Raw genomic sequence first — 22,928 nt, 5'->3', positions numbered from 1 at the left:
CTCCCACAGTAACCCCCACTCCAAAAAAAAAAAAAAAGAGGGAAGGATTTTACCTTTTTTCTCTTAACTATTCACTCTAGATTTTTACAGTGGTTTTGGAGTTAATCCATCCGGTACTCAATAGGTCTTCTAAATACTCAAAAAAAAAAAAAAAACCCCACGATTTTTAAATTGCTCCTTAATGACAATAAGGCTGGCTTGCCTTTGCTCCCTTCATCTCCCTTTTGGGTGTAGCACTTACTAATGTTGCAACAATAGCCCTTGAGTTGAGTGATTTACCCTAGATGGGTTTTGGTGGTGGAGTCTGAACACTCCCTGATGCTCAAGACCAGAAGTTTTCTCTGTTTGTTCTGCGGATAGTTTTATCTCCTTCACTGTAAGACCAATTGCATGAATTCTTCTAGAAAAGAGGCCGAAAGGACCTGTGACATTTCCCAGACAAGTCACCAGAATCCTGCAATGTGCCTCGCTGAACCAAAATGAACACATAAATCTATTTCCCCTCAAACATTCTGTCATTTGCGTTATATAATTGCCTTTCATTAATCAAATTGGGGTTTTAAAGCAACGCTTAATTAATTCTATAATTGGCACAGATTATACCTTTAATGACTTCCACTATAGCAGAAAAACCAGTGATCACTCGATTTGATTTTGAAACTACGGACGCTGGGTTTCCTCTTTCACCCAGAACTTTCAGATCGTGTTAAAAGTCGGGTGTGGTTCCATGGGGGCGGTGGGGGCGGGGGCACTGAGAGGAGCCCAGAGGGAAGGATGGGAGGGAACTTTGCAAGAAAACCCTTCCCGGAGTGCGTTCATGCTGGAGACCCGAGTTCGGCAGCTATCCGGCCTCTGCCGAAGTTTCTTGCTAATGGGAAGTCCTCACATTCGGAGCAAAACCAGGCTTTGGAGAGTCCTTAAGAATGCAGGGGTGCTCTAGCATCTCCGCAGGCGAACCGCACAGAAGAAAGGGGAGGCTCGACTCGAAGTTAGGTGAAACTTAAGACAGTGCGCGCGCGGCCCGGGAAATCTGGAGTCAGTCTCGTCTAACGGTTTCCGAACCGCTAGAAGCCCTCAACCCCGGAGGACAGCAGAGCTCAGTGACTCACTGCCTGTGACTCAGTGACCCCACCCCTCTCCCCCGGGCTTTCCCCGGCCGCCGCCTCGAAGCTCGCGCCGTCCAAAGCCACCGAGCCCGTTAGGTCCCTGAACAGGAACCCCCCCAAGACAAGAGGTTGAAAAGATTCGTGGGCCAGAGTGGGCGGTGCGCCAGGCTGCGCGGGGCCCCAGCTCTGCGTCGCCGGCCGTGCACGCCCCCACCTCGCGCTCCAATCTCAGGCACTCTTTGTTTCTTTCTTCCGATTCTCTGGATCCCTGACTCCCCCCTCTTCCTGCTTCTTGCCCGCGGGGCTCCCCACCCACACGCCCCTAACCGACCACAGCCCTGCAGCCGAGTGCCCCTCCCACCCGCCCGCCTCCTCCCAGGACTCTACCGCGCGGTGCCCGCGACCCCTCTGGTCCAGTCCCGGGCAGGGTCCCCCACCACCGCGCGACCCCGCCTTTTTCAGCACCCAGTGGGGAGCAGAGCTCAGGCCATCATCAGGAAAGCCCCCGAAAGTCCCAGCCCAACCAAAAAGTAACGGGACGGTGCGCAGTCCCGGGCTGCAGAGGAGCCGGGAGGAAGGCTCGAGGGCGCCCCCGCCCACCCTCCCCTCTTCTTGTCGGTCCCCATTGGCTGGCGCGGTGTGCGGCTGGGATGGCAGTGGGAGGGGACCCTCTTTCCTAACGGCTTATAAAAACTGCGCCCTCGGAGGGGTCCGGTCCTCTGCCACTCTCGCTTCGGGATCCCCCGCGCCAGAGACGCAGCAGCGCTCCCACCGCCCACACCCACTGCGCCCTCGCTCGCCTGTCCTCCCCGAGCCGGTCCGTGCCGCCGCAGCCGCCCGGCCCACCGCCACCCTCTGCAGCCATGTCCACCAGGTCCGTGTCCTCGTCCTCCTACCGCAGGATGTTCGGCGGCCCCGGCACCGGGAGCCGGCCGAGCTCCACACGGAGCTACGTGACCACGTCCACCCGCACCTACAACCTGGGCAGCGCGTTGCGCCCCAGCACCAGCCGCAGCCTCTATGCCTCGTCCCCCGGAGGCGCGTACGCCACGCGCTCCTCCGCCGTGCGCCTGCGGAGCAGTGTGCCCGGCGTGCGCCTGCTGCAGGACTCGGTGGACTTCTCGCTGGCCGACGCCATCAACACCGAGTTCAAGAACACCCGCACCAACGAGAAAGTGGAGCTGCAGGAGCTGAATGACCGTTTTGCCAACTACATCGACAAGGTGCGCTTCCTGGAGCAGCAGAACAAAATCCTGCTAGCCGAGCTCGAGCAGCTCAAGGGCCAGGGCAAGTCGCGCCTGGGGGACCTCTACGAGGAGGAGATGCGGGAGCTGCGCCGGCAGGTGGACCACCTTACCAACGACAAGGTCCGCATCGAGTTGGAGCGCGACAACCTGGCCGAGGACATCATGCGGCTCCGGGAGAAGTAAGGCGGCGCCCACGCGGGGCTGCGGGAGGGAAGGGAGAAGGGAACAGGGCCTCCGCGAGAAGCTGCCACGCCCTTGGGAATGTGGCTGGGGTGGTGGCTGCCTGGGGGACAGCGGGTGAGCGGGGCTGTGGGTGCGGCGGCGCAGCCCCGCCCTGAACCCAGACCTTGCAGTTAGCATTTCCCCTCCACCCCCACTGGTTGCCCAAAAATACCCCACTTCAGGTTACAGATTTCTTAAAACTACCACTGTGTCTGCAGCCGAAGGCCCTTACAAGCAATGAGCGCCATTTCCCCGAACTTTTAGAAAGTTTCCGGGCCGCTTCCGGCGGGCTGCCAGCATGGGGCGGGAGGAGGGAAGAGAGGAGGGAAGTGGCGGAAGCGAGACAAAGGGATTGCAGAGCTTCCTCGGGGGCGGAGTGGCGGCGGTCGCCTTGCAGGTTCCGGTGGCGACCGTGATTGCTTTTGCACGCTGCCGCCGAGGACCCGCTAAAACGTACGGAGGGCAGCAGTTCTAAAATCCGCAGTGCTTGGCTGCCCGCGGAGGTGGCGCAGCAGCTCCTGTCGCGAGGTGCAGCGACGTGGTGGTTGGGTGTGGCCGCCCCGCCCCTGGCGGTTTCCCAGTTCCCTTTTGGTTAATGTGCGACTGTTTCAGGTTGCAAGAGGAGATGCTTCAGAGAGAGGAAGCCGAGAGCACCCTGCAGTCTTTCAGACAGGTTTGTAGATTCTGTTCCCGCTTGCAGCCACCGGACCGCACCCGATCGACCGGCAGCAATTCTCAAAAGTTACTTACCCCGCGTCTAGATAGTGCAAAACTTCACGTCTTTGCGCAAAGCCCCCTAGTGGCAGAAAGAGCACAGTTCTTCCAATGAAAGCTTCTCCCAATGAAAACCCTTGAATGAGTGAAGCCGTGCCTTAGGACAGAAAAACTTTTAACTTTTTACTTTGTTTCGAGATTTTTTTCAAAGAAACATTTTTTTTCCGTTTTGTTTTTGCAACACATTGACATTCTGATTCTGAACGGTTACAGTTTGATGTAGATTAAGGCTTACTAAAGTCAAGTTGGCTAACTTTTACAAGGCCACGAAAAGCACAGTTATGCCCTGTAGTTTGAAACGTAAACGTGTTGGAGGATAAGAAACTTAGTTTAACTGGACTTAAGCCAGCAAGTTTCTTTTCTTCCCTGCAAGTTCCACTGTGGCATTAAAGTTATATGGTAGTATCACTAGGCACAACTATTTTGTGATCTAATAAGGATGAAAAGGAGCCATCTGTCCCCTGGGCTGAAAGGTATTAATGGTTTCTACGGGCTTCACGATGGAATGTAGATACAGACATTCTGGCAAGTGTGGTGGCTCTGGACAGAAATAATAGGAGTCTTTGTGTTCCCAGAGAAGCTTTGCAACAGGCTACATTCTTACTGAATATGTAATGATGTAAGTGCAGTTCTAATTGGACACAGTATTTGCTAACATCCGTTATCTAATATCTGGTCCAGACTTGTGAAGTATGTGATGGGAAAAGTTCTTAAAGCTACAATCATACCTCACATTTTGAAAGGGCTTTCTTTATTTGGTTTCTTTATTCTTTAGCACTTTCTCCTTAAATGAAGAACGAACCTAGGGCCCAAGAATGGATTTTTTAAGTAAAGGACTTTTTGCTCCAAAGCTAGATAGACTTCAAGGATTTTTAGTTTGAAATTGGAATTCAAAAGCAGGAAGAGCCGCTAGCATAGTTTTATTCTCCTGAACACTTACTGGGATGTCTATCTAAGCTCTCAGATGCGTAGTCCAGAATAACATTTTGAAGCAGAAATACATTTACCAGATTAAGTTAAGCACTGCAATGTGTGGCCCATTTTAGTAACTGAGCATTTGTGATCATCATATCTGTAATGTTTTCTGCAGCGTAGTGCATTAATATAAAACAAGATTGATATCAATGATCTCCTCTTTAGGGATTCAGTAAAATCCCTGATATTTTCTTCAAGGAAGTAGAAATGTCACAATGGGACGTAATTATCTTCCGCATCTTTTTTTAGGGCTTAACAAGCAAAAGTGAATTTTTCCCAAGCCAGATTTTTTTTTTTTTAAATTATCACTCATTCCTCATTCACATTTCCATGAAGGTGAGAGAGGTCTCTCAACATTTTAAGACTTCAGTGCTATCAAGTGTACTCCACATACAATTGCTGACAAGATAAGAGGTATAAAAATTCTTATAACATTTCCCTGAGGGGAAATAAAATCTTTGGGACATAGCAGTTTGCAAGTGATGGAAACACAGGAGAGCTTGAGCAGCAAGGATTCTGCATATAGTTTCATTACATGCATTTTGACCAGTCATTCTGAAACAAGCTAAGTAACTGAATTTACAAAGTGCTAAGTGAAAAGGATGGACACACCTTTGCAGGATGCAATGGGAGTTTTAAGAGAAAATTCTACCAGATTTGGAAGCAAAGAAAATACAGTGCAGAATTACATTTCTTTTCCTTATGTGCCTGAACTGCATCTTTGCCAGTCAGTTTCAGTACAAATTGAACTGGAGTATAAATCTAGCCTTGCTAGATTGCTACATACTTGCTTTGCATTCTAAGGATACATTTGGCTCAGTCAGTTAAGCCTCCGACTCTTGATCTCAGCTCAGGTTTTGATCTCCGTCATGAGTTCAAGTCCCATCGTCGTGGAGCCCACTTTAAAAAAAAAAAAGATTTCAATAGAGAATAGAAGAGCTCAGATATGCACTGAAACTTTTGAAGCACAAATTTCTGTTTTACGTGTGCTCGAGTATACACAAAATGAAATCTGGTCAACCCTATTACGTTATTTCATGACATTCTAAAAAAGATATCTTAAAAATGCGGTGACATTGATTTTTCTAGGTTTAAAAAAATAATAAAATCAAGTCAGGGAAAGACAAATACCATATGATTTTACTCATGTGGAATTTAAGAAACAAAACAGATGCACAAAGATAAAGACAAATCAAAAAACAGATTCTTAGCTACAGAGAACAGGCTGAGGGCCACCAGAGGGGAGGTGGGTGGTGAAATCGGAGATGGGGATTAAGAGCACAAGCACTGGGATGCACACCGAGTATTGTACAGTGTTGCTGAATCACTATATCGTGTACCCGAAACTAATATAATATGTTAGTATCATATGGTATGTCAGTTACACTGGAATTGAAATTTTAAAAATAATGAAAAACTTCACTAGTGTAATGGAGATTCAGAGTGCAGTTTAACATTTACTTATTTTTAAATTGCTTATTAGCCATCTGAATACAATACAGTGGGTCACAATTCAAATTTATTAATGAAGAGAAGAAAGTATAGTATATTATCATACTGGGTGCTTTATAGACTTATTCAAAGGTCATAAAAGCTCTCAACAACCTTTTCATAGTAAAGAGACTAAGCTCATATGGTTCATTTAAAATGAATAAAGGAGATAAGCCATCGACTTCAGCACCCTCCCATCTGCCCTGTCTTTTCTCTTTTCACCAAACCAGGATGTTGACAATGCTTCTTTGGCACGTCTTGACCTTGAGCGTAAAGTGGAATCCTTGCAAGAAGAGATTGCCTTTTTGAAGAAACTGCATGATGAGGCAAGTGGAGCCACGTTTCGTGAATGAATGTGGGTGGAGTTGCCCCCATCCTGGGCATGGCTGACCTTCTGTCTGTTCTTTCTGCAGGAAATCCAGGAGCTGCAGGCCCAGATTCAGGACCAGCATGTCCAAATCGATATGGATGTTTCCAAGCCTGACCTCACGGCTGCCCTGCGCGACGTACGCCAGCAGTATGAAAGCGTGGCTGCCAAGAACCTTCAGGAGGCCGAGGAATGGTACAAGTCCAAGGTATGAAAGCAATCACTGTGGCTAGAACAAGAGCAGAGCATTTTGTTCTGGAAACGCTCGTACCTGCCTGTGATCCCTGCACACCCTTTAGCTCCAGTCAGAAAGTTGGCCTGAACTTCTTAAACTTGAACTTCTCATTCCAGTTGTATTTATTGCTACGGCCTCCCTATCGCTCACCCCTTCTTTCCACTCCCTTCTGAACCCTACTTCCAAGGCAATCCCAGTGCCACGCCCATGACTTCCACCCTTGAATGAGGGTAATGTATCGAATTTCTACTCGAAAACATCAACGTCAGCATTCTGCCACTCTTCCTTCGCTGTTCAGAACAGAAATGTAGACGTAGTCTGGAGGATGTGGAGCTTTGCACTTAAGATACAAAATTTGGTTTGGATCATGTGCTATGTATTTATTTGTTTGCCTACCATCTTGAAGCTTTCCCCTTTTCCCAGGCAAGGGAGAATCTTAGGGAATCTTAGGGGACCAAGTCACGTGGGTGGTCCACATTTTGTCATTTCTTTCCGGCAGTTTGCCGACCTCTCTGAGGCTGCTAACCGGAACAACGATGCTCTGCGCCAGGCGAAGCAGGAGTCAAATGAGTACCGGAGACAGGTGCAGTCCCTCACCTGCGAAGTGGACGCCCTCAAAGGGACTGTGAGTATCACACCCCACTAAAAAACGGACCATAACCCGCTTGCATCATGCACATTGACCAAGCTAATGGTGCTATCTGAACAAAACTTCAAATGAAGACAAATTTATGTTTTAATCCAAAGAAAATGAGCTGTCAGGATAGATTCAAAGAGCACTTCGAGATGTAAAAGTTTTAGCTTACACCTACACACTTGCTTCTAACGCTTGATGCTTGTATCCTTCACCTGAAGTTGGAGTGCTGCTCCTCCTCTTTGCCACTAGGGGAGCAGATTGTGGGTCTGGGGATAGCAGGGGGTTTCCTGGGAAGTAACATCGGAAGCCTCTCTTACCTCCTGCAGAACGAGTCTCTGGAACGCCAGATGCGTGAAATGGAAGAGAACTTCGCCGTCGAAGCTGCTAACTACCAAGACACTATTGGCCGCCTGCAGGATGAGATTCAGAACATGAAGGAAGAGATGGCCCGTCACCTTCGGGAATACCAGGACCTGCTGAATGTCAAGATGGCTCTCGACATTGAGATTGCCACCTACAGGAAGCTGCTGGAAGGCGAGGAGAGCAGGTGCGGCACAAGGGCTTATGCACGTGTGTGAATAGCTACCCTTTGTTAGGAATTATGCCCTTTGCTTTACCTACGTGCGTTACCTCTTCATCTTTAGAACATTTCTTCAACGTAGCTGCTGACCACTTCTTATAGATGTGGAACCTTAGGTTTGGGAGATTTGGTAACTTGCCCTAATCGGTGTTAATCAGTAGCAGAGCTGGGATTTGAACTCACAACTCTGGGAGCGCCAACACTTTTCCCACTCTGCAGTGCTCAGAGAAAACACTCAAAGGAAAAGATTTTAAATGTACTAATGAGACCAGTCGTAGGTAAATACTTCGGAGGCAAATCCCTCACTTAATGAACTACAAGAATACATTCTCTTATTTGATGAAAACAAGAAGTTGAGGAAATTCGTTCCTTATTGTTTGAGTCGTTTAACAAAAATTTTACTGTTCTTCTTTATCCCTATATAGGATTGCTCTGCCTCTTCCAAACTTTTCTTCCCTGAACCTGAGGGGTAAGCATTTGATCTCCCCTTATGAAAAATTTCAGCAGCTTGTAACCAGTCCGTTTATGATAAAGCACTAATTTGCTAAATGATTTTTTGAAAATGCCATACAAGATAAACTCCTGTAAAACATCCATAATTTTTAGACCCAAGTACTGTCTTACAATCTGTGCTGCCAGTTAAAATTTCAACTCCCTTGGACTTCTTCCTTTGGAGTATGCACTGAAATAGTCCATCCTGATGCTACCGCGTCACCAGGCCCTGGTAAAGTCTTAAGTCTTGAGAATTATTTTGGGAGGAGCGCTTTCGACAGTCGTGAACAACGATCATAATTCTTTAGGCAAAATAGTTAACTTGTCTTTTTTAAAATTTCACTTTTACTAATTTGGGGCGATTTTTCTTTATTCAGAAACCAATCTGGATTCCCTCCCTCTGGTTGACACTCACTCAAAAAGGACACTTCTGATTAAGACGGTTGAGACTAGAGATGGACAGGTTGGTATCTTTCAGTCAAAACGCACAATCTCAGGCGGACATCGATAGCCTTGTGAATCAATAAGTCTCTATCTCAGGTAATACCTGGCTCATTGGGGAGGTTTTGGTTTCACTCATGACCCCTCAAAAGAGAATAGGCCTTTTTTCCCGGCACGACACACAGCCAACTGTTTGCCTCCTGAATATGAAGGTGACATAGCAGTCTTCCCACTGTCCAAAATAAGTGATTGTTTTTCTACGCTCCTTAATTTAAGATCGGCGCACAGCTTCCTTAAGTTACTTCCTAGACTCATTCCATGAGCTACTTCAGTAGACTCCCTCAATAGCAGAAATGTTTTGATCCTGGACATACGGCCTTCCCTACTGACTGCCACCTGAATACTCTTAGGCCCTTTGACATAGCGCAAGGACATGCCGGATAATCAGTTCGTTTCTTGTTACTTCTCTACGCCAGGAAAGAAATGGCCGAAATCTGTTGCAATCTTCATGGAATCTTCCCTTGCACATACACTTAAAATGCACTTGACTGTACAGTTTAGTCCGTCTTCAGGGCTTTTAAACTTTGCTGCATAGGATTATCACAGCATCCTTCATACACAGTTTTAAGTTTTCTTTTTTTAAGTGCTAACATTCCATAGGATGCTTCTTTTGCATGTAGGTGAAGAGCGTCTTACACACGTATCTGTCCCTCCTAGCTGTGAGCTTGGCCATGCACAGCTAACGTAACTTGCCTATTTTCACCATCAATGATACCTACTTAGGAGGGTTTTCCTTTGTCATGCTTATCGGGGTAATTTCATCTTCAGCAGGTATTCTATTTGATTCGAATATTTTTGTTAACAGGTTATCAATGAAACTTCTCAGCATCACGATGACCTTGAGTAAAGAGGGCACAGAGTCGATGCAGCAATACTACCAGCAAGAATAAAAAAAGAAATCCGTATCTTAAAGAAACAGCTTTCAAGTGCCTTTCTGCAGTTTTTCAGGAGCGCAAGATAGATTTGGAATAGGAATAATCTCTAGTTCTTAAGAACCAACACTCTTAAAAGATTTAGGAGAAAGTTTACAACATAATCTAGTTTACGAAGAAAACTTGTGCTAGAATACTTTTTAAAAAGTATTTTTGAATACCATTAAAACTGCTTTTTTTCCAACAAGTATCTGACCAACTTGTTTCTGCTTCAATAAATCTTTGGAAAACTCTTTTGGTGTGTTACTTATTTGTTTCTATCGAAACAGTTCTCTAAACTTTATGAGAATCTGTGTGTCAGTGACTTTTTTTATTTTTTGGTCCTAAACTGGTGAATTTGCCACAAAAATCAAGTTTCGGTTAACTGGATAAATTCAACTTATTTCTGCTTCAGATATCATTCTTACTTTGCCCATTGTAGGTATACTTCACTTTTTTTTTTTTTAAAGATTTTTTATTTATTTGACAGAGCACAAGTAGGCAGAGGGAGAGGGAAAAGCAGGCTCCCCGCTGAGCAAGGAGCCCATTGTGGGGCTCGATCCTGGTACCCTGGGATCATGACCTGAGCGAAGGCAGATGCTCAAATGACTGGGCCACCCAGGTGCCCTGACTTCACTTTTTTTCAATGAAGTTCTTTAAATTTACAAATAGCTGGCCTAGAATAGAATAGCTTACACAAAAATGCTGATAGGTCTTTATACAAAATGAGTTCATCTGGGGCCATGCCCCTGTGTGATTTCAATTCTAACAAATACACTTCCTAAAATTAAAGACTTTGGCTAAAGGGAACTTCTGGGGGCACATGCAGCAGGTGGAGTAGCCCAGAGTCCACTGTGGGAGTTAGAACATGGGGCAACGGCAGGATAGAGGGGCTGTGGCGTCCTCAGCAAGATGCGGAGAAGGGACAAGTCCATCAAGCTTGCAAAACCTGGAGCAGTGAGAATGAGTGATAAAGCCCTGAAAACCTTCAGGCCTCTGGAGGTTGTATAGAGTTAAGATAAATAGGGGAGGGAGGATATTGCCCAGAGGCCATAGAGTTGTCACTGGTTGGTAGTGTGTGTGTTCTGAGGGATACTCCTTTGGGCAAAACCCTGGACTTCTTGACGTCCCAATTTCCCATATAACTACTACCCCCTCTCCTCCAGGACAGAGGTGGTAGGCTTTTGCCATCATTTTTAGGTGCTCGCTTCTGCCTCGCTTGAGTTGCTGAGGGGAGTGGTAGGTGGTTAATGGAAAGCCCACCTAAGGGCCAGACATTAAGTGCTAACTAACACTGGCTGAGATGTTCATAATTTTTGTTCCGGGGGCAGTGCAGGAGTAAAGAAGGGATTGGCTGCATTACTTAGTAATAGTGCCCCCTTTAGGCTCATAATTGTACTTGTTTGGACAATAGATTATAACTGGTCATCTGACCCTCAGTATAATCTTACAGGAAAGGGTGTTTATCCTGAGAGTCCTTGAGTGTGCCTGCTCCCTTCCCCCCCCACCCCCATATTTGAACAACTGGTGTGTTAAATGGTGCAATCAGCATTACCACAGCAAACATCCAATACTCGGGGCCCTAATAGACATTTTCTATTTGATTTTTGGTTATCTTTTCTGTCCGTTAGCCATTCCTACCACCATCCCCACCAACCCTACTTTTCCTGCCTCCTCTGCCATTTCCATTCCACCTCTGGCTTAGGAGGATTATCCAGGGAAGACAAGAGCTCCATGTTGGTTTTCTTCAAACATGTGACCTTTCATTATTTAAAAAAAAAAAAAAAAATCAAAATACATTTTTTTTTCCAGGAAGAAAGGAACCAGGATAACAAGGAGTTCCACCCCTGTACTCTGAGACTGGTGGGTTCCCCAGCCTTCAAAGTCCCTTACAGCTCTTTCTAAAATCACCTCCCCAAATTGGCAAAGATGAGCCAGCCTCCCTTATCTGTGACTGTCAGAAATTAGCCCTTCCTGAAAAGCCTCGTAGGGGCTCACCTCATAGGAATTTAAATCTCTTTAAGTCTTTTTTATTTTTATCTTTAATTATACTTCTAGCATTTTCCTTATCTTCCACTTTGAAAAACTGTTAAAAAGAAACTATGTTCTCACCACCTATGGTGAAACAAAGATTAACGCTTGGTTCTTTTATATATAACATTAATCCAAGACTAAAGGAGATAAAAAAAAAAATAGGAGGTAGAGTGAAGGAAATGATGACTTAAAGTGATGGCTGGAAAAAGTTACCACAGGGACTGTGAGCTCCAGAGAAATAATGTGAAAATTGAGTCTGGCTCAATTTTCTCCCAGTAGTGACAGATGGAGGAGGGGGCTGGGAAGGAGACAAATGTTGGACTTAGTTACAACATACCTGATGGAGGATTCACCTTCCCACCACCAGCCTCCGACAAAGGCACTGGGACAAACGAAATCTTTCTTTCCTGATTGTAGGGAGGGGTGAATGTTGGGGAGGGGGGGTGGAAGGGAAGGGAAGGTGGGTGCACAGCGGCTTCCCCTCCTGTTTTCCTGAAGAAAGCAAGGAAAGAGCAAACACTATGGCTGCAAGAAGGCTTTCTCTCCAACCTGCCAGGCTTCAGCTAAATGAAGGGTCTGTATCAGTCTCTTGTGGCGGCCATAACAAAAGAACACAGCCTGGGTCTTAAACAACAGAAATGCATTGCCTCACAGTTCTGGAGACTGGAAGTCCAAGATCAAGGTGTTGGCAAGGCGGGTTTGTTCTGAGTCTCCTCTCCTTAACTAATCTCTTCCTATAAGTAAACAAGTCACACTGAAATAGGGGCCACCCATAGGACCTCATTTTATCTTAATTACCTCTTGAAAGACCTTATCTCTAAATACAGTTACTTTCTGAGGTATGAGGGGTTAGGACTTCAACGTGTGACTATGGGGCTGTGGGGGAGGGGACACAATTCCGCCCCTACCAGGGTCACAGTTAAACATTTGGAGAACATTCTTGTCTGTATTCGAAGTAAGTCTGTGATAGAGATTTTCAAAGGGGCATAATTAATTTAAAAAAAAAGAAAGAAAAGTGATATGGTGTTGAGACTATCTGATGGTATACCCAGTTAAGACTAATAAACGTTTAAAATTTGACAGGCATATGTGGAGACCTACTCCTCTCATGGCCACCAAGACAAGCCTCATATATAAGTTGCCTTGCTTGTTAAAACTACTATCTACCAACCTACCAGCCAGCCTCTTTCTTTGGTCTTTCCCTGCTCGCCACATGCAGGTGCTGGTTTCAGATTTCACTCAGGTGGCTTGCTAAGCAATGTAAGGAGAGATGCCACCATTGTATACCCAAAGCTTTTTCTGAAGGCTTTTTGTAATATGGACCCAGTATTCTCTTTCGGCCACCTTCTTGCTGACCTTGAAGCAATGTGTACCTCTTTGAGAAAAAGATGATGAGTGATGGTTTTAATGTCCTTTTACGTCTTGCCAAAGACAATTCCATACCTAATCGTTCAACATCTATGAACAACATTAATTTTATATAATAGTCTGACATTAACTCCAGGAAGCCTACATTATGTTTGACAGTCTCAAAAGCGTTTCTCTTCCTATTCACTGTCTATTCCGCCACACCACAACAAACCCCATCTTTCCATTTCCAACTAAATATGGATAATATAAGCTACCTCCGTATAATCTCCTAGGTGCAGGGTTATGAGCTCAGTCAGACACTTGAATGTTCTCCTTACCACCTCCAGATAAACTCTTTTCCCCTGTCTCCAGGTGGTAGATAGGATGAACTGCTCATGAAACAATGCAGTCAGGTCCAGGCCGAATACATTTCAAAATGTTTCTCCCTACGGGGTTTGACAGAAACAGGCAATTTTTGTTCTCCTTGCCATGCACTTCAGCAAATCATCCTGGCTCTTCTGAGTACTCACCTTTCAAGCCCACGAGTTTCCATCTGAGTTCTTTTGCTTCAAACTGACAGGGTAATGCTGAAGCAGAATGTCATCCGTCAAGTTCCAGGCTGTTTTAGTCGAGAATCAGATACACTCAGACCCATGCTGGCTTTCAGTACCATGGGGTAATGACATTTTTTGGCTCGACCATAAAGTCCTCTTGACCATACTGGGTTGAGGAAAATTTTATGGTTTTCACTAAAATCAATAAAGAACAAGTGAGATTTTGTGAGGGAAAGAACCATCTAAAATGGTTGATCAGAAAAACTACGAAGTCGGGGTGGCTGGGTGGCTCAGTTGGTTAAGCGTCTGCCTTCAGCTCAGGTCATGATCCCAGGGTCCTGGGATGGAGCCCCACATCGGGCTCCCTGCTCAGCAGGAAGCCTGCTTCTCCCTCTCCCACTCCCCCTGCTTGTGTTCCCTCTCTCGCTGTCTCTCTCTCTGTCAGATAAATAAAATCTTAAAAAAAAAAAAAGAAAGAAAAAGAAAAACTATGAAGTCGCTATTCCAAAGCAACTCTGCATTCACACGATTTGGCTAAGGGGCCTTCTTTTAAATAGACCTCTGTGGATAAAGGTTGGGTTCATAAAATTGGATCTACCATAATGATGCAAAGTTGAATTTCAAATAAGGCCAAAGCTTGAGAAGATGAAGTATAGCATTCAACCAACTACCCAGAAGAGAGAGAGGCATGCATTTTAAGGATATAGGATCCCCAAAGCTATCACATGACCCAGGGGCAGGCAGGCTTTCTTGATGTACTAATCAGATTCAGCAATAGCTAGACTGTCTTTGGGAAAGGTACCCATGCAAGTACGCCCCCGTGTGGCCGTCAACCTGCCATTCTGGCAGCTCTGTTCATATGCCCATTGTTCCAGTCCCAGCGTGGTCAGTAACCACGCTGGCCAGTGTCAAATGGGCCGAATCATTTTGTCTACTTCATTGGTCGGTGTCTCGTGGTGAGATGCTTTTTGGTAGGCATTAATATGTGCTACAAAAATCGTCACACTTTCCCAGCCCTCCTTGGGTCTAATTGTCCAGACCTTTTCTTTCTATGCCCTTGGCCAGCCAACTAGGTGATTGGTCTCAGCCTCTAGAGTTGATGTGTTCTAGGTCTGAACATTGGCTCAGTGTGAGAACTGAGCAAGGCATCACAACATGATTGGGTGATTGCCTTCTGTTCCTCCACCTTTGCCTCCCTCAGGTTATAAAAATTAAGAGGTACCTTGTTGGCTATTTTGCCTATAAGGAAGCCAGGGTCTATTAACCATTTCCACAACTTCCTGTGGGTCAAGCCATCTTGGTTGCCCTTCCAACTTTGCCAGTCATGGTAATTGCGACTCCTTGGCTTCTAATGGTTCAGAGACCCCTCATGGCCCCATCTTTTTTTCAACATCCCATATTAAAGGCCTGTTAACAAAGCCAGCTCTGCGTCTGTCTCACCTACCATCAGTCCTAGCCTGGAGAATTCATCTTACCACCTGTTTTCCCTATTTCTGCTTCCAACTGTGTGTGTTCAGGTCTTCCATGAAGTAGAAGCCAAGACAAGATTAGGCTGGTAATAGCCTACTGGCAGCAGTGATTAAGAAGGAAGACAGAGGTGGGTCCTGAAGTGTGACAGTCTGAGGCACAGAATCAGCAATGTTCCGTAGCAGTTTCTCTCTCTCTTTTCATTTTCTTAATCTAAATTCAATTAATTAACATATAATGTATTATTGGTTTCAGAGTTAGAGGTCAGTGATTCATCAATCTTATATAACACCCGGCGCTCATTATATCCCGTGCCCTCCTTAACGTCCATCCCTTCACCCCATCCCCCTCCCCTCCAGCAACCCTCAGCTTTTTTCTTATGATTAAGAGTCTCTTACAGTTTTTCTCCTTCTCTGGTTTCATCTTGTTTCATTTTCCCCCCTCTCTTCCCCTATGATCCTCTGCCTTGTTTCTTAAATTCCACATATCAGTGAGATCATATGATAATTGTCTTTCTCTGATTGACTTATTTCACTTAGCATAATACCCTCTAGTTCCAACCACATCGTTGCAAATGGCAAGATTTCATTTTTTCGATGGCTGAATAGTATTCCATTGCATATGTACACCACATCTTCTTTATCCATTCATTTGTCGATAGACATCTGGGCTCTTTCCATAATTTGGCTATTGTGGACATTGCTGCATAGCAGGTTCTCTTGAGGGGAGTTCTGAACCTCCATGGTCACCTCACCCAGGACCACACAATAGTTCTTGTCAAAGAAAACATTTCTTTAGATGCAGCAGAATCTGCAGAGATTCTTCTGATCCTCCAAGGAGAGGAAAATATTCCATGATGAACCTGAGCGGTGCCTGCTACTTTTTCATTCTCTTGTTTTCTCAGACTGGACCCTGGCTGTATCTGTGTTTGAGAGAAGAAATCCATCACTTACCCACCCATCTCGTGATGGCCTCTCTTTAGCTACTTGGAAACCCTGCTATAGTCTTGAAATAATCATTTTCCTTTAATATCACCTTCTTGAAGAGACTTCCCATGACTTTTTCCTTTCCTTTCTTTTTCTTTACCTTATTTTTCTCCAACATACTTATTACTGTCTGTGTGATGTTATTACATACTTGAGTGTTTGTCTACTTGCTCATTTTTCCGTGTCTCCTCTTAGAATATAAATTCCATGACAGGTGGGACCTCCTTTGCCTTGTTCATTGCTCTATCTTCAGTGTTCAGCACGCACATGCCTGACACACACAGTATGTGCTTAATATATGATTATTGAATGAGTACATCAATTATTAGGCAGGCCAGCCTCCCCCACACATAGCTAAAACCAGCCCCGGGAGGAGGGAATGAGGACAGAGAAAAGATGTTTTTCTAGTTCCTTTATGGATACCTCTGAAGGATCCTATAAATCAAGCATTATAATGCCCATTTTGCAGATGACTAAACTGAGGTTCGTAGGCATAATGTTTACAAAGCCACCCAGTTGGTAAATAATGGAGCTGAGATTTGAATCCAGACCCAAAGTGGATGCTCTCAACCACTACAGGATGCTAATAAGAACAACAAGAACAACAAAACCCCCAAACCTAGCTTCTAAATTGATGAGTTCTGGCAAACAATAAACTAGGTCTGTCTCCAGACTTCTTGAGTGGGATGACTCTCACTATCAATCTACATAATTGCTAAATTACAAAACAGGCATCGTGAATAACCCTAAAGCGCTTCTAAATTTTCCAGCCAACAACTGCTTACATCTTCTCCTGCGAAGTGAAGTAAAACTGTTTGCTAATCAGGCCTCAGGAGGGCTTAACTGTTTCCACACAGAATATCAGAAATCTAGAGAATCATTAAGTCATTACCTAGTGCCAAATTGAATGCTACAGTGTATTTTTCTGGGATTTTAACCTGTCTAGCATCTAATGACTCAGAAAGTGTGTCTCTTATTTAATCCCTCTCAAGATTTGTTTCTCACCAAGAAGCTACTAATGACCTCCCTTGTCAGGGAAGTTAGTCCCTTCAGATACCTGTCAAATAATTTTATGTAGTTATTCTAAAGCAAAGGTAAAAAAAAAAAAAGTAGCTGAATGATTCTGGAAAGCAAACAAGTCAAAGCTCTCAGCTGGGAAGAGTCTAATTGTTATTAGCACCTCCCCTGATGGTGGGGGCATGAAAAGCCACACAAATCAAACACCAGAGTCTAAAATCAAATTCACGTCAACTTAAATCCTAGTCTTCCATTAACCTGGTAAATTATTCAACCTTCTTACACATTTAATAAAACTCTGAAACAGGCTCCAGAAAATATTTGCATATAAAATATTATTTGAGAAATAAATAAAGCCTTAGTAGAAGGCTATGGTCTTACCCAACCAACTCTGATAACAAAGTACCCAAAGCAAGCTGCCTGTCCTGCAGATTTCTGAGTCACTTCCTTCAAAGGGCAATTCCTTTTGGATTGGTGTTTATTAGCGTGGTAGTTGCTTAATTCCTGGTGAGTGGGGTCAGTTTGATTTACCAACCAGAGGTCTTGACAAAATCTGGCTTAAGTATCCTCAAATGTCTTTTCCCCAACCTCTGCACAGACAAATCTCCTCGGGAGAAAATCCTTTGTTTGAATCTTTCCCCTAAAAGTGTGTGTGTGTGTGTGTGTGTGTGTGTGTGTGTGTGTGTGTGTGTGTGTGAGAGAGAGAGAGAGAGAGAGAGAGAGAGATTCAGAGAGAGAGAGATTCAGAGAGAAACAGAGACAGAGAGACAGAGAAACAGAAAAAGATACAAAAGATCACGTTTGGGTCATTGAAGATACCCGTCCAAGAAGATTCCTCCAACCAAGTGAAATGTAGAAGAAACCTCTGGACATTCTTCAAAGACAATTGACTGCTTGACAAAGAACGAATGGTGAGGCAAAACCTGAGGTCATTGCGGTGTCCAAAGAAATACTGACATCTACCGGTGGGTCTAGAAGTCACAGGACTTTTCCAAGGGCCACATTAAACTGTATGCAACTGGAGGGATTAAAATCCAACAGACACAATTCAGGACTCTTTTAAGTAAGAAATGATTTTCTTATGACCATGAAGACTATTTTTGAACATTTCTATTATGTATTATAGTCCTTTTACGGCAAGATAGATAACTAATCATTGACTAAATCCCTACATCTGCGACATTTAGCCTGCGAGAAGCACAGTGAAGGCAAGAGTAAAATAAACCAAATTCCTTTCTAACTTTTTTGTGACCCCCAAAACATACCTCTTAAAAACAGTGCTTTAAAAAAAAGCAAGAACAATAGGAAGTAGTACTGCTTCATCAAAAGATCGACCTGTATTTCAATCTCAAAACCTCCATTTGGCTTTGTAATTTCTACCAAATTACTCAATCTCTCTAAATCTCAGTCTTCGCAACTGAAAAAGAGGTTTAAGAATACATTCCCCCAAATGATAATTTGAGGCGATTAACACAAAATGGTTTGCTCACCTTAAATACTCCATGGAGTTGTTAACATGTTTAAAAACACAGGAAAGAAAATGGGACCATTTGGTTCATGATGACCAAGCTGTGATTTAGGAGATTGCCTCCCAAACTTTAAGTGGCACACAAATCACCAGGGAATCTTGTTAAAATGAAGGTTCTGATGCAGTCAGTCAGGGACGGGGCTTACAAACGGAATTTCTAGCAAGCTCCCAAGTGAAGCAGCCGTTCCTGAGGGACCACTGTGAGTAACAAGGATGTATGGGTCCACTGCCCTCTGGTGGTCAGGAGTGTTGCGATGGCCTCGAGCCACTGCCTTCTGCTCCCCAGGGGATTTTTGACAGGCGGGTCAATAGCTCTGAAAATCTCAGTCATTCCAATACATGGATGAAGAGAGCGCAAGAAAGCTCTGCGCAAAGATGAATCTGTTGAAAAATGGAAAACCTCCTTCTCGGGCCTTTCCGATTTATGGATTCACCTTCTTCTAAGAGAGACAGGTATTTGGGTTCTGAATCGAAACGAGCCCTATAAGAGGGGTTCAGGGAATTAGAGCCCAGCAGTGAATTTATTGTTACAGCTCTAGGCTTTCGGCAGGCTCTGGCAATGGGGAGCGATTAAGATCGTGGGCTTCAGAGTCACAGGTGAGTGTGCATCTTGGCTTTGCCACCCGCCATCAGCAAGGTCTGGGGCCAGTTCCTTAACTTGTCTAGGCCTTAGATTTCTCCGACTATACTGGGAAAGCTAAGCGAGATAACACAAAGAAGGCCTTAGCCCACATACTGCTCAATAAATGATAGTATTATTATTGTTCTCAGGACAAAACAGCCCAACTCCTGTTTCCCTTGGTGTTTTTGTTTGTTTGTTTTGAATCTAGTGCTGCCACTTTGGGGAAGGGTGTGTTAGAACAGGCAGTGGGACATCAAAGAATCCGGTTTTGGAGGAAGCAAGATTCGGGTTCAAATTCTGGTTCCGCCACTAGAGGGGATCAGTCCCAGCAAAGTGCTATAGCATCTCTGAGCTTCCAGGTCCATCTGCACAATAGGGGAAGGGTAACTTACCCCATGGTGTGAGGATTAGAAATGATAGTTTCTAACTAACATTAGAAATGTTAGTTTTGGGGGCGGAGCAAGATGGCGGAGGAATAGGAGACCTGGATTTTTTCTGGTCTCAGGAATTCAGCTGAATAGGGATCAAACCAATCTGAACACCTACGAACTCAACAGGAGATCGAAGAGAAGAAGAGTAACAACACTCTGAACAGAGAAGCAACCACTTTCTGGAAGGTAGGACGTGCGGAGAAGGGAATCCGAGGCGATATTCGGGAGGATAGACGGCGGGGGAGGGGCCTCCGTCGGCGCTTCTGGCAAGTGCTAGAGCCGCGCAGCACAAAATCGGACCTTTTAGAAGCCGGCTCCGCTGAGGGACGTCGCTCCAGTGGCGAAGCGGGGGGTGGAACCCTCGCGGGACAGTGTGGTCTCAGGACCCTCGGGGTCACAGAAAGACCGGGGGTGCCTGAGGGCGGCAGAGCTCCCAGGGATCGGAGCGGGGAAGCCGGCTGCAGAGACGGAGCCGAGGCGCGGGCTCTCAGCTCGGGGTGGCCATAAACTGTGATCCGCGGCCCAGTCGGGCCACTGCTCCTCCAGCAGGGACCCAACAAGCGGCAGAGCCGGGGAGACTCCCCTCCCTCCCCCGGGAGGAGCGGCGCGGGAGCGCACCGTGGGGATCTGCTGGGTTTGGAGACTCCACACGGGGTCGGGTGCCAGAGATAGAAACACTCGGTCACAGGCCGGGTGAGCACGGAGTGCGGCCGGAGACCGGGGAGACGGGAGTGACTGCTTTTCTCTGGGGGCGCACTGAGGAGCGGGGCCCCGAGTTCTTGGCTCCTCAGGGGTGGTGATTGGGAGGCCACCATTTTCACTCTGGTCCTCCAAAGCTGTACCGAGAGCTTGCAGGGAACAAAAGCTCCTGAGAGCAAACCCGAGCAGCTTGCTTAGCCCGGACCGACAAGGGCGGGGCAATTCCGCCTCCGGCAAAGACATTTGGGAACCACGGCAACAGGCCCCTCCCCCAAAAGATCAGCCCGAACAGCCAGCAAGCCAAGACCAAGTTTACTGATCAAGGAGAACGGGAGAACTCCAGCGCTAGGGGAATACTGCACATAGAATTCATGGCTTTTTTTTTTTTTACCATGATTCATTAGTTTTTCAAAGTTAATTTTTTTACCTGTTTTTCTTTTTAATTTTTCTTTTTCCCTTTTTCAACCAACATCTTATCAATCCCTTTTTAAAAAAAAACATTTTTTATTTTTCATTTTTAGAGTCATATTTTATCCCTTCATAGTAGTTACCCTTTTTTTGGCATATATATATAAGTTGTTCTCTCTTTAAAATTTTGAGATACAGTTTCACCTAACAGATCAAAATATACCCTAAATCACTAGTGTATGGCTTTGTTCTACTCTCCTGCCTGATCACATTCTCTCCCTTTTCTTTTTTCATCTTTTTTTTAAAAATCTTTCTTTTTTCAAACAACTTCTTATCAATTCCTTTTATAAAATCTTTTATACTTTTCATCTTTACAATCATCTTCCATCCCTTCATTGTATCAACCCTTATTTTGTACATATATAAGTCTTTCTTCCTTTAAAGTTTTAGGAGGCACTTTTTTCTAACAGACCAAACTACACCCAAAATCTAGTGTGTGGCACAGATCTATCCACTAGCCTGATCATATTTGATCATATTCGTTTTTTTTTGTATTGTTCTGCTTTGTTTTTATCTTTTTCTTTTTTTTTTTTTTTTTCCTCTTTCTTTTTTCTTTCTTTCCCTTTCTTTTCCCCTGGTTTCAGGTCTTTTCTGATTTGTATAGAGTATATTTCCTGGGGACGTTGTTAACCTGTTAGCATTTTGTTCTCTCATTCATCTGTTCTCCTCTGGACAAAATGACAAGACAAAAAAAAATCACCTCAGCAAAAAGAACAAGAGGTAGTACCATCTGCCAGGGACCTACTCAATACGGACGTTAGTACAATGTCGGACCTAGAGTTCAGAATCATGACTTTAAAGATACTAGCTGGGCTTGAAAAAAGCGTGGAAGTTATTAGAGAAACCCTTTCTGGAGAAATAAAAGAACTAAAATCTAACCAAGTCGAAATCAAAAAGGCTATCAATGAGGTGCAATCAAAAATGGGGGCACTAACTGCTAGGATAAATGAGGCAGAAGAGAGAATCAGCGATATAGAAGATGAAATGATGGAAAATAAAGAGGCTGAGAAAGAGAGAGAGAAACAAATACAGGATCACGAGGTCAGAATTCGAGAGATAAGCAATACGATAAGATGAAACAACATTAGAATAATTGGGATCCCAGAAGAAGAAGAAAGAGAGAGAGGGGCAGAAGGTATATTGGAGCAAATAATAGCAGAGAACTTCCCTAATGTGAGGAAGGAAACAGGCCTCAAAATCCAGGAGGCACAGAGAACCCATCTCAAAATCAATAAAAATAGGTCAACACCCCGACATCTAATAGTAAAACTTACGAGTCTCAGAGACACAGAGAAAATCCTGAAAGCAGCTCGGGAGAAGAGATATGTAACCTACAATGGTAGAAATATTAGATTGGCAACAGACCTATCCACAGAGACCTGGCAGGCCAGAAAGGACTGGCATGATATCTTCAGAGCACTAAACGAGAAAAATATGCAGCTAAGAATACTATATCCAGCTAGGCTGTCATTGAAAATAGAAGGAGAGATCAAAAGCTTCCAGGACAAACAAAAACTAAAGGAATTGGCAAACATGAAACCAGCCCTCCAAGAAATATTGAAAGGGGTCCTCTAAGCAAAGAGAGAGCCTAAAAGCAGCATAGAGCAGAAAGGAACACAGACAATATACAGTAACAGTCACCTTACAGGCAATACAATGGCACTAAATTCATATCTTTCAATAGTTACCCGGAATGTAAATGGGCTCAATGCCCCAATCAAAAGACAGAGGCTATCAGATTGGATTAAAAAACAAGACCCATCAATATGCTGTCTGCAAGAGACTCATTTTAGACCCAAAGACACCCCCAGATTGAAAGTGAGGGGGTGGAAAACCATTTACCATGTTAATGGACACCAAAAGAAAGCTGGGGTGGCAATCCTTATATCAGACAAATTAGATTTTAAAACAAAGACTGTAATAAGAGATGAAGAAGGACACTATATCCTACTTAAAGGGTCTATCCAACAAGAAGATCTAACAATTGTAAATATCTATGCCCCTCACATGGGAGCAGCCAATTATATAAGGCAATTAATAACAAAAGCAAAGAAACACATTGACAACAATGCAATAATAATGGGGGACTTTAACACCCCCCGACCGAAATGGACAGATCATCTAAGCAAAAGATCAACAAGGAAATAAAGACTTTAAATGACACACTGGACCAAATGGACTTCACAGTCATATTCAGAACATTCCATCCCAAAGCAACGGAATACACATTCTTC

The 22,928-nt window shown here is 44.6% G+C and overlaps 1 protein-coding gene across 1 annotated transcript; it reads left to right on the top strand.

Moving 5' to 3' along the window:
• Positions 1-1,808: 1,808 nt before the first annotated feature.
• VIM (vimentin) lies at positions 1,809-9,794 on the top strand. Its single transcript, XM_028114088.2, has 9 exons — positions 1,809-2,532; positions 3,188-3,248; positions 6,046-6,141; positions 6,229-6,390; positions 6,917-7,042; positions 7,381-7,601; positions 8,060-8,103; positions 8,504-8,589; positions 9,433-9,794. Exons 1-9 carry the CDS (start codon positions 1,970-1,972, stop codon positions 9,472-9,474), a joined length of 1,401 nt encoding a protein of 466 aa, XP_027969889.1. The 5' UTR covers positions 1,809-1,969; the 3' UTR covers positions 9,475-9,794.
• Positions 9,795-22,928: the final 13,134 nt, after the last annotated feature.

This window comes from Eumetopias jubatus, unplaced genomic scaffold, assembly GCF_037043125.1.
Source record: "Eumetopias jubatus isolate StellerSeaLion01/CBP00866 unplaced genomic scaffold, mEumJub1_p1.0 scaffold_8, whole genome shotgun sequence".
Classification (NCBI taxonomy): Eukaryota; Metazoa; Chordata; class Mammalia; order Carnivora; family Otariidae; genus Eumetopias; species Eumetopias jubatus.
Note: the sequence above shows the minus strand (reverse complement) of the source record. Positions and strands in the feature narration are given on the sequence as shown.

Bases quoted from the DNA above. Each gene is read 5' to 3' on its own strand.
- VIM (XM_028114088.2), top strand. From the start codon at position 1,970: ATGTCCACCAGGTCCGTGTCCTCGTCCTCCTACCGCAGGATGTTCGGC. The intron at 7,043-7,380 runs GTGAGTATCACA...TACCTCCTGCAG, and splicing joins TGGACGCCCTCAAAGGGACT to AACGAGTCTCTGGAACGCCA. The intron at 7,602-8,059 runs GTGCGGCACAAG...ATCCCTATATAG, and splicing joins CTGGAAGGCGAGGAGAGCAG to GATTGCTCTGCCTCTTCCAA.